Source organism: Rattus rattus, chromosome 15, assembly GCF_011064425.1.
Source record: "Rattus rattus isolate New Zealand chromosome 15, Rrattus_CSIRO_v1, whole genome shotgun sequence".
NCBI classification, from domain to species: Eukaryota; Metazoa; Chordata; class Mammalia; order Rodentia; family Muridae; genus Rattus; species Rattus rattus.
Window position 1 is genome coordinate 49,358,145 of NC_046168.1, and position 12,163 is coordinate 49,370,307.

General features: G+C 50.9%; 1 protein-coding gene across 1 annotated transcript in view; it reads right to left on the reverse strand.

The window, feature by feature from the left end:
- Positions 1–7,052, reverse strand: part of Znf516 (zinc finger protein 516) — a 41,700-nt gene extending 34,648 nt beyond the window's left edge. The window contains exon 1 of the mRNA XM_032885495.1: positions 5,282–7,052. Coding sequence (XP_032741386.1) covers positions 5,282–7,052 — 1,771 coding nt within the window. The remainder of the gene's footprint in view (positions 1–5,281) is intronic.
- Between the last annotated feature and the right edge of the window lie 5,111 nt (positions 7,053–12,163).

The following is a 12,163-nucleotide window of genomic DNA, read 5'->3' on the forward strand; positions in this document are numbered from 1 at the left end:
CTAGAACTCGGTCCTAGTGCACAGACTCTGAACACTCTTTTGTACGCTGGGTCTTACTGTGCAGCTTTGCTTAGCCTGGAGCTCACCTTGAAAACCAGGCCAGCCTCAAACACACAGAGATCCACCCATGTCTGCCTCCCCAATGCTAGGTCTAAAGTCGTGTGCCCCACTAGCCTGTCAGTATTTTTAATATGCAGAAACATATGCAAATATATAAGCAAAGAATGCATCTACAAACTCTCATGGAAAACCAGCCTCAAACTAGATCCAGCACATAAGAAATTATTTTAGAAAGGCTCAAGCCCCAAAACTAAGCCTAAAAATAAAAGGTTAAGAACATGGATCAGAGATGAACACATAGGGAAACGCTCACCAAGTAAGACTTAATGTTCCAGCAATGCAAGTGCAAATCTAACATACAATTCAGAACTCCAACGTGAGCGCTCATGACCAATCCCCGCAAACTCTGAGGAGTGTGGGCGAGGCCCTGCCCATGAGGGGAGAGGCTTGAAGGGGGGGGCGCAGAAAGCCAGGGACAGCCTTGTCCTGTGCCCCATGCTCTACTGGGGTCAGGAAAGCTCACCCAGGGTTCTGATGGAGATAAAAGGACTTCTCTAAACACATGACACCAAGGGACAAAGTGAACACTCAGGCTCTACAGATGTTCCTAGAGCGTGGGGCCTCATCTGAACCAGACACTGAGTTCCCACCATTAGGCATTCTCGGGAACTCCCACAACAGCACCAGGTTTTCCTTAAAGAACAGGGTTGCAGAATGGGAGGTAGTTCAGTGGCTGACAGTCACAGTCTGGCGGCCTGAGTTCAGGTCCTCAGATCCCTCAAAAAGAGCCATATGTGGTGATTTAAGCATCTATAATCTGAATTCATGCCTGAACTGGCAGGAGACAGTACATAGGAGTCGGGAAGAACATGGCTGCATTTTAATTTCGAGTAAGAATAGGCGAGTTCCCCTGTTTACCCCTACCTAAGCTCCTCCACGCTCAGCACACATCCAGCCCCGTGACAATGCAGATAGACAGAGACGGGTGCTGCAGGCAGTGCTGCGAAGAGCAGGGCCACTGTGGCGGGGCAGTCACATGGCTCTTTAATGCAGGAATAGGGAAACAGCAGAGCAGGCTCCCAGTGCCTCACAGGACAAGCATGTTGAACACCTGTAAGACCTGCCCTGGTCCACCCGGGCTCAGCTTCTCAGCTCAGGACCGCAGGTCAGGATGGTCAAACTCAAAATGGACCCAAGGAGATGACCCTGTAACTCTCTTGCCACTCCCTCAAATTCTGCTAGTTAGTCACTATTAAAATGCAGTCTGCATAGTGTCCATCTAACCCACCAACTTGGGGGTCTATACATCCAAAGTGATGGTTTTCTAAGCTCCCAACTGGGCTTGTGTGCATAAATGTTGGAGTTTTATACACGTATATATACCCTATACCTCTCTTAATTAAAAATATAAAACTCTGCAACCTTCAAACGTATAGTCTCTACTTTGCCAAGTCACTTTGAGCAAGCACAACTCAGGAGCTGTCTGCCACCTTTGTCACAATGTCATGCTGATACATGTGTCACTGGCTTCCTGGTCCAGCTCAGTGTCAGAAGAAACCACTAAGACCAAGACAGCCCCCTACAGGCAGATCCAGAAAATAGCATCCACATCAACTTGTGGGTGTCCAAACTGCTATTCAGGGAAGATTACAGTGAAATGGTATTTACTGGAATTAACAGACTTCTGAACGTCGGTTTCAACTGCAGCTACGTCAGGCTGACTCTCCTCTAAGTTCCATTCTCTGAATCATTGATCCCTGAAAACTTGCTCCAACAGTTGTACCCAGGCGCCCATCAATGTCTTATGGGCGTATAAAATGCCTTGTTTAAAAACTTGCAATCTTACTAGCAAGAGAGGTGGGCCTTTTCCAAATCTCTGTGTATATTTTAAGGAATGAGCAGATCCTAGCATGCTAAGATTTTTTCCCTTCAAAAACAGCTGGTCCAAGAGCTGCAGCAGACCCTTCCAAACAGAGAAAGAGAGGTCATATGATACAGCCATGTAACACGCCTGTCTCCTTCAGGGACGGCTAAGGCCTCATAACATTGCTAATATTGCACTGACTCTGCCTCGTCATCAGAAAGCCTGAGCATCTGTGTGGAAGACACCGAACTCGGGACCACAGAACGTGACTTCAGCAGGTCTACAAGGCTCCTCAACACATGTTCCCACAGTGACGTCACTCTCTTCTAAGTTGCAACTTCCTCTCTTTTCCCATAGTTAAATACAAATATGACCCAGTATTCTTACAGGACAATGTAGACTGTGTGTGCATGCGTGCAAGAAATCTGGATCAGTGGTCCTGTGTTCGTCTGACTGCACGGACCCTCAGGCTTCGACACCCAGTGATACACAAAGCTGCTGTGCTGCAGCACGAGCCGTGACCCCAGCACAGAGGAGGGGAAGGCAGGAGAGCCAGGAGCCCCCGCACATCCTCACTACACGGCAGGTTCAGGGCCAGCACGAGACGCGGTCTCGGGAAAGGGAGAAAGGGGATGCTTTTACAGAGAAAATCCTCACACATTAAAGGAAACAATGGTCTCTGGCCCTTAAGAGACGCAAATCAACTCAAGGGAAAGGTTCTGACGTGAAGCTGCAGAGATGGATCAGCACTAAGAATGCTCGCTGTTGTCACGAAGGCCCGGAGCCTGGTCCCCACCTCCTAGGAGCTCACAGCCACTCAACTGCAGTGTCAGTGTCCTGACAGCTTCTGGACCCCATGGGCATGGTGACCAAGCCGTCAAGCAGGAACACAGGCGCAAAACTCACGTTGGCGCAGTAGCTGCCTGGCTCTGAAGGGTCATGGGATTAGCTCACTAGCAGTCACATGACTTTCCCACAGTGGACGTGGGCAGCACTCAGAAGCTTTCCCTCCCCTGCTGGACTTGGTGATGAAGGCCTGTAATCTCAGCTACTTGAGGCAGGAGGATTCAAGCTGTAAGGCCAGCTTGTGCTCCTGAGTGAGCCCACCACACCGCAGTGCTGCTCATTAGAAGACCACTAGCCTCGAACCTTTAACACTACCAAAAGAAGGAAATCCTCAGGGTGGAAAAGACACAGTGCTTCCCTAACTTTACAGACAGGCACGTAACAAAGGAACGGGTGTCAGAACGCTGTCGGTAAACACTAAGTGTACAAGCGGGGAGGGGTGTAAAGTTCAGCAAGGTCAACGTTCGGGGACGGGGGCGGGGGTTGCCAGGCTTGGCACCTTAAACTGCTGAAAGAATGCAGAAGGGCTTCAGCAAAGAACTGCCCACCTCAGATGAGTGACAGCAGAGGTAAGACTGACGGGCAGCACATGGCTCTGGTTCGCTAGTCCCTGCAGGTGCTAAGACTCCATTCGGAATTCCCACGGCAGCACAGACCAGGGAGCACACCATGCACCTCTAATGTCAGACTCACTTGGAGCCCTAGGAAGGGAGAGCAGCATCCAGCTCTGCTCGTCCTCTTCCTCACGGCAGACACAGCAGCTCTGCAATGAGCACCACTGCAGGTAAAAGCCACTGTCCCCAGCGCTGCAGACAAGAAAGCAGGCAGCTGTGTGTGCAGCCATCACTTCCCGCCCCAAGCACTGCCTTTTCCTCACAGCGACTGCTGTGGCAAAATACCAAAGGCACTGGCAAATGCTTAAGGTTTATTTTAAAAATGGGGAAATCATGAAACATCCAGCCAGGGGTCTGGATACATGTTCATGGCTGCTGTTTGAAAAGAAATCTGTTCCAATTAACAGTCTCTCAGCCCAAAGGGTTATCTGAATCCAAAGAGACTAATTATAACTAACAGAGATTGTAAGTTAGCCTTCTACCCAGATGTCTGGCGGTTAGAGTGGAGGAGAAAAACGTGTGTGCATGACTATGTATAGTGTGTGTGTGTGCACACACGTGCGTGCAGTTGCAAGAACAAAAACATGACAAGTATTTGGTACGTGCTGAACACGTGGGTATGTGTGATTGATTATATATCAGTAAGTGTTATGTGTTTATAATCTTTACATGTGTGTATTTATGCATATGTTGCAATATGTGCATGTTTATATGTTCATATGCATGTGTGCTTGTCTGTGCGTAAGCAAGTATACATGTGTATTTTTGGTGTTCATTGGGTTTCCATGCATGTTTGAGCACATGTTTTTTTTAATACATGCATGTGTCTGGGGTGTCTATGTGTAGTGTTTGTATGATTGTGTGATGTATGCATGTTTGTGTTTGTGTGTACACATATATGATTGTGCAGAATAAGTGTGTATTTTGGGGTGTATGGTCTGTCTGAATATGTGATGTGTTCATATGTGCCATGTATCCATGTGTATGTGCATATGTGTTTGCAGTTATCTGTCTTAGTCACTGTTCTGTTGCTGTGACGAGACCCCATGACCACAGTGACTCTTACAAAAGAAAGCATTAACTGGAGCTCACTACAGTTTCAGAGGGTGAATCCATTATCATCATAGTAGGGAGCACGGTGATGTGTAGGCAGGCTCTGGAGCTGAGGGCTCTACATCCTGACCCATAGGCAGGAGGGAGGGAGGGAGAGTGTGGGAGTCAGCGAGGGACCCCAATGACACACTTCCTCCCCAAGGCCACACCTTTTAATCCTTCTAATGCTTTCAAATACTGACACTGCCGATGACTAAGCTTTCAAACACATGAGCCTATGGAGGCCATTCTGTCAAACCACATACATCTATGCCCCGTTTCCATGAATGCGTGTGTCATATACGTATGTGTACATGCGTGTCGTGTATCTGAATGCGTGCTTGTTTGTACATGCACAGCTGTGAGTGGTTTTGGTGGTTTGGGTGTTTATATGTGGGATTGTTTGTGTGTATTCTAAGCATGCACTAGTGTGTGTGTGTATTTGTGTCATACATGGGGAACAAAAGGACATTTCAGAGGACTTACTCCCGACAGATTACAGATCTCTAGACGAGACCATAGACTTAAACCAAAAGTATTCATTAATTCAGTATTTGTAGCTGAGTAGCAAAAAGGAGAGACAAGAGGAACTGACAGCCTCAGTTAGACCAGTACAGCCCCCAGGACCCAGTAGGTACAGGATCGAAGCACAGTTCTGAGCCAGAACCAGAAACAGGGCATAAGGTCCTCAAAACATAGGAGCCTGAGGACACAGTCCCTCCACCAAGACTGCGTGCATGCAGGGACAGCTGGGCAAAGGTCACATGGGCGACTTGAACCTCACCCACCCAGGTAGGCTGCTCACCTGATGCAGGTTCAGACACCGCCTCTTCACCACTATCATCCACCACTTCTTCCGCCAGGCCAGGGGAATCAGCAGTGGCACAGGCTGAGCCAGGGCTGCTTGGCTGGGACGCCGAATCACCCTCGCTGAGTGAACTGCAGCGGGCACGTGCTGCCCGGTCCCCTTCAGGATCCCTGTCACGGCGTGCGCGGCGGTGCACACGGGAGTGGAGCACCATCTGGTGGTAGGTGCGGAAAATCTTGCCGCACTCGAAGCACTCAGAGGACTTCCCCTGGCCAGTGGTGGCCGCAGCCCTGCGGTTGGGGCGTGAGGCTGGCCGGGGGTCAAGGTGTCCAGAAAGCATGGGGTCCCCAGGTAGATTGGCCCTCTTCCTTGGGGGAGCCTGGGTAGAAGGAGCATCCGATTCACGCTTGCGTTTCTCCTGACTCACCAGTATATACTCACGCTTGTCTTTGTCAAAGGCGACATCCCCGGCCAGCGCCTCGTCCCAGGTCCCATACTTGAGGTACTCAGCCGGCTCGGCCACCTTCCCCCTGGTGGCCAGCTGCCAGGCCTGATAGCTGTTGACAGGGTCCAACTCGGCCACTCGCCGTCCAACCTGCTCACTGGGGGACATGTCGTCAGCCACACGCGGTTTCAGGTTCAGGCACTGTAAGAAGAACTGCTTGGTGTCTTGGGGGTCCTCTGTATCCTCTTCCTCGGCCAGGGCTCGGTTCCGGCTGGCTTCAACTTTACGGTGCACGGCGTTGTGGGCGTTCAAGCTGTCCAGGTCTGTAAACAGGTTCCCGCACTTCGTGCAGACCTCATAGAGGGACAGGCCGGTGACAATGACCTCCTCCTGTACCACATTGTTGATGGTAGCAATGGGGTCCAGGTCACTCTTGGGCCTGTTCTTGCTTCCTGCCTTGGGTCCATGCGCCTTCATGTGGTTCTTGAGGAACCAGGGCTCTTTGAATCTCCGGCCACAGATGTGGCAGCCATGGTCAAAGGAGCCGCGGTGTTTCTTCATGTGTGCCTTCAGGAACCAGGTCTGGCTGAAGGCCTGGCCACACACCTCGCAGGGAAATTCCCCAGGGCTCAGCTCAGGCTTGCCGTTCTCCACACAGGCCTCGCTGCCATTGGGCACCTGTGCAGTGATGTGGTCCCTCTCGATGTGGCTGAGCAGAGACTCCTCCCGCAGGGTGACATAGCTGCACAGCCTGCACTTGAATGGCTTGTGGGCTTGGTGCACGTGCAGCTCCAGGTCCTTCTTATGCTCAAACCGGCTCTTACAGAAGGAGCACTGCACCATAGCCTCGGCGTCTTCCTGGGCGCTGGCTGCGCCCTCTGCTTCCTTGCGGCTGCTCCTGAGCAGAATCTTGCTGCCATCCGTCGGCACGGCCCCATTCAGCACGCGGTTGCAGGCAGAGGTGCTCTTAGTGGGGCTGGCACACCCATCCAGGCCCTCAGAGACAGGCAGCTCCCCCAGCTGAGCCTCTCCCGCCTCTGGCTCGTGCCCCTGGATCAGAGTCCCCGTCCGGTGGCTGCGGATGTGGATCTTGAGGTTGCCCTTCTGGGAAGCCCTGTGGTCACAGTAGGGACACTTGTAGGGCTTCTCTCCTGTGTGCTTGCGCATGTGCTGGGACAGGGAGCTCTGGAAAGGAAAGCTCTTGCCACAGATGCAACAACTGTGGCAGGCGGCCTTGTCCCCGTCCACTTCGTGGCTCCTGCCAGCCCTGGGTGGGCTGGGTCCTCTCCTCAGCTCCATCTCAGCCTCTCTGCTGCGATCCATTAGGGCGGTATGGGTGTCACAGCACAGCCTTGGGTCGTAGGGGCCGGAAGAGTCTTATCTCTTCATTTTGAGAGGGGTTCCTGCTGCCCAGAGGGGAGAGAGGTGCTTGTGAGGAGAAGGTGCATTCTGTGATGTGGCGGATGCGCAAGCACCTGTAAGAGAGACAGAAACCCTGTGAGCACAGCATGGGAGGGCACAGCACTGTCTGGCCACTTCTGCATACTCCATCATGAACTGACGGAACTGTCGGAACAGTCATCGGAACTGACAGAAAAGGACACTCACGGAAACACAAACAGAGCCATCTGCCCCTTTAAAGGTCAGCAATTAAAGTTAATAGTTCATGTTAGAATAAGTAACTTCTACTTCACCTCCACCAAAGAGTAAATCTTTAAGAAACCTTCAGAAACGCGTTCACTGACAGGAGCATGGAGAAAAGGAGGCTTCCACACAGGAGAGACCGAAGATGGGAGGCGAGTCCAGCTGAACCCGGAGCCCAGCATCCCTGAGTTTCAGAGGGCCACAGCTGACAGTAGCTAAGAAGTTTCTGGCTGGTCTCAGCACTGGAGAGGCAAGCCCCTCAGGAATGTACAGGGACACAGTGCGGAGTTACCCAAGCGGCTGAGGCCAGGGAACTCGAGCCTTTGTGGCAGCCACCCTGTCCAGGCTACGTGCACACGTGCTGGCAGCAGGGAAGCCACAAAGCCACACTCACCTGGCCAGGCCTACACTGTCCCCCGTGGACGCCTAGCTCATGTAGTCAAAGGGACCCCAAACTCCAGTCACAGGACTGAGTCCTGACACCAAGATGCCTTTGACCACAGGGTCCTGCAGGCTCCCTTTCTGTTTCACTGTGCCCTCAGGGGTCAGAGTCAAACCTACCCTAACAATGCCCAAAAGATAGTGCCCAGGTCTTGTTGAGTCCACACACCGTCTCGTAGTATGACAGTCCGCCCCATGCTTATCCACCCACCAGAGAGTAACAGGCAAGGTCTCCCTGGGTTCTACCCACTACACGACAGCCGCCCAACCCTGACAGCCTAAGCGCTTATGTCCGGTGCAAAGCAGAATATGGTGCTTAAACAGACAGACAGACAGGCAGGCAGGCAGGCAAGCAAACAGACAGGCACACGAGTACACACACACACACAGAGAGACAGACAGAGAGGGAGGGAGAGAGAGAGAGAGAGAAGAATATGAATGAATTCACATGTGCAGAATTTTACAAAACACAAAGAAGCTACATGCCTAGCAGTAACAGTGTGCTCACCCCTGTCATAATCAAACACATAAAGGTCTCTTCCTAAAGAGCCTTAGGCACCAGCTCCTTGTGTGCTCTGGGTGTCTCCTGAACCTATTCACTGCAACGAATGTGAAAGAAACAATCAGCCAACAAACAGGGGGAGCACTGCTGCGAACCATAGGGTATGGCCAGCTCCTTCGAGCATCCTTCAGGAACTGTGTATTCTGAGTGCTGCATGACCACAAGCACTCCACAAGGTAGAAATCTGAAAGTGACCTTGAAACACACGTGGAGCTGAGGAGAGAACCCAGACCACACGGGGCTGGCAAGAACCATGAGATGAACTGAGACAAGGCTGCCTGCCACAGAACAGCTGTTGCATCTGTTAGAAAGGCTTTCCCCTCCAGAGCCTGCTGTCATGGCACATGCTTAAGCATGCAGGGGAGAAGCTGCCTACAGGTCTCTAAATTAACCTAAATAGACACAGGCAGGACAGGCTGAAAAGCGCCCCCTGCAGGTCTCTAGGAACCTAAATGAACACATGCAGGCCAGGCGGGACACTGCCCCCTACAGGTCTCTAGGAACCTAAATGGGAACAGGCAGGACAGGTTGACCAGCGCCCCCTACTGGTCTCTAGGACAACTAAGCGAGCATGTGGCGGTCAAGCTAGGCAGCCTCCACAAGGCAGACCGTCCTGGCTCCTCCACAGACCGCCCAGCAGAGCCAAACAGCAGATACAGAGTCCAAAGCTCACCAGCCCCAAAAGTAAAGCAAAATTATAAGCTTCTTGACCTTGTCTCAAGGACAAGCCAATTTAAATAATTGTATCAAGACATGTCCTGTGGCTGTATAGCTACTTACAATGATGTAATATAAAAGGCAAATGATTCCCAGTCATTAATCCAGTATACCTGAAAATGCTAAATGAGAAACATAAAAATAAGAATAAAAATTATGTACAAGTAACTTAAAGACAAAACATCCTGTACATTTAAAGAATCACATAGCAATGGTTTAGTGATAAACTATGGAAAAGAAAAACACAATCTTGGATGCAAATAGACCTGAAGTAACTAGACTCCAGCCTAGTAATATATGTCCGTCAATGGTGTCTAATTCCACCCAGGTACCTGAGAGAATTAAAAGTCACACACCAAAGCCTTTGACAAGACCTGGGAAAATAGCCAAGCAAGCAGGGGCTACAGAGGCAACCATGGGGCACGTGGCGTAAAAGGGACCACTTGCAGCATGAGGGCCTGCAGCTGCAGGGGCAGGTGCAGGGGCTGTCACCAACATGTGCTCCACAGACGCCTGCTTAGCCTCGGCTGAGGTGCAGTGTGCATCCCACCTGTGACTAAGCTACACACTAGCTTCGTCCTCTGCCCCTCCCTTATTCCACACCTCACACCCTTGCTACATCTCCTACCTGTTGGGATTAAGGAAAAAAACAAACAGAGCCATGTGTACCCAGAGGACCTATAAAAGGGGCTCTGTGTGGCTCTGCTCACCCACTGACACATGGCCACCCTCTCCTCCCTACCACCTCAATGCTAAGTCTGACTCCAACCATTCCAACCCAACACAGTTGGACACTTGCCTTCACCAGCCCAGAGACAGGGGTGGGGACACCTGCCTTCACCAGCCCAGAGACAGGGGTGGGGAGGGGAAGCTTCCATTTTCTACCTAGCCATCCCCAAACTACAGCTCTACCCAGGACTATCAGGTCCATAAGGAAGGGAAGGCACTCACTCAGGGTAGGGCTTCAGTGCCACAGGTAAATGACAGCCATGCAGAAGTGAAGAGGGCCACAGGCAGGCCCAGTCACCACTGGCTAAGGAACGCTGCATGAGGACCTAGCCACTCTGACCAGAGGCTAGCAATGCTCCTTCTGATGCAGGCTGGAGATTAAGGTCTGTGGCACCACAGATCCTCATGAGGTCATAAGGGGCCAAACCAATGTGTCTCTATCCTCGTCTCTGTCTACAGGACAAACTGCTCTTAATCAGAGGTGGTGACTGTAAAGCTGACCATGGATGCTGACTGCAGATACTGGTGGCTGGCTGAAGCAATCACAGTGGTGTCCCAACAGCCATACAAACCTAATGTCCTGACAGCTCAAGGCCACAGTGGCTAGGACAGTCTCCTACGATTTGCCCATCACATCCTTGTGGCACTCTGCGACTAAGTAGGGTCTAACTGAGCAGTCAAGCGCATCTGGCTAGCCACAGATCCATAAAGCACCCCAACCTGTAAGTAACCAGACTTATAAAACCACAGACGCTAGCTTGCTACCTAAACCAGGGCAACTTAGCAGTCCAGAGCTGCACAAGCATGAAGGGGCCCAAAGCAGTGCACCCTGCTGGTGTGCAGACAGCAGGCTCATGTGACACACTTTGTGAGTTTTATATAATATATATCATTTTTTCCAAGGCTGAAACTCAGAATTAGACAAGCAAGGCTCTGATGCTTTGTTTTAGCTGTCTGGGATTTTAAAACAGATTTCCAATGGGGCCTCTGCTCTGTGCTCAAGTTCTCTGGAGGTGCAGAGAATGCATTTTAGGACGTGCTATGTATAATTTCTAAATGGTATATTTCATTTTATAAAAGCTGGATAATCAGCCTTAAAAACAAGGAAAAGTAAACTTTTAATGCATCTTAGGTACAGGCATATGACAGGGATGAAGAGAACACGCAGAAAGAGAACACACAGGAAAATACACAGGGAAAGAACACACAGAAGGAGAACACATAGAAGGAGAACACACAGGGAGAGAACACACAGAGAGAAAACACACAGGGAGAGAACACACAGAAGGAGAACACACAGGGAGAGAACACACAGAAGGAGAACACACAGAGAGAACACACAGAGACACACAGAAGGAGAACACACAGAGAGAACACACAGAGAGAGAACACACAGGGAGAGAACACACAGAAGGAGAACACACAGGGAGAGAACACACAGAAGGAGAACACACAGGGAGAGAACACACAGGGAGAGAACACACAGGGGGAGAGAACACACAGAAGGAGAACACACAGAAGGAGAACACACAGAAGGAGAACACACAGGGAGAGAACACACAGGGAGAGAACACACAGAAGGAGAACACACAGGGAGAGAACACACAGAAGGAGAACACACAGGGAGAGAACACACAGAAGAGAACACACAGAAGAACACACAGGGAGAGGAGAACACACAGAAGGAGAACACACAGGGAGAGAACACACAGAAGGAGCACACACAGAAGGAGAACAAACAGAAGGAGAACACACAGGGAGAACACACAGGAGAGAACACAGAAGGAGAACACACAGAGAGAGAACACACAGAAATAGAACACACAGAGGGAGAACACACAGAGAGAACACACAGAAGGAGAACACACAGAGAGAGAACACACAGGGAGAGAACACACAGAAGGAGAACACACAGAAGGAGAACACACAGAAGGAGAACACACAGGGAGAGAACACACAGAAGGAGAACACACAGGGAGAGAACATATGGTTGAACCGTGAGATAATTCCACAGGTATAACACAAGCCCAGCCCAGGCCGACAGCACCAAGATGCCCCACACAAACAGCTTCCTGTGACCCTTTACCACCTGGACAATGTCCCCCTGGACCTGAGACATTAGGGATGCAGCCTCCCAGCCATTCCTGTCCCCCGGTCACGCAGCTGACTCAGCCAGGTGGAGTGACTGCCCAGGTATCACAGTCCATAAACTGGGAATACAGGGAACTTCTGGGCTCCAAACCAAACACACATCCTTTCAATGATAAGCCCTACACCCCACAGACAGACATGTCACACTACCCACTCATCCTAGCATCAGCCACGGGTAGAGTGGGGTCAC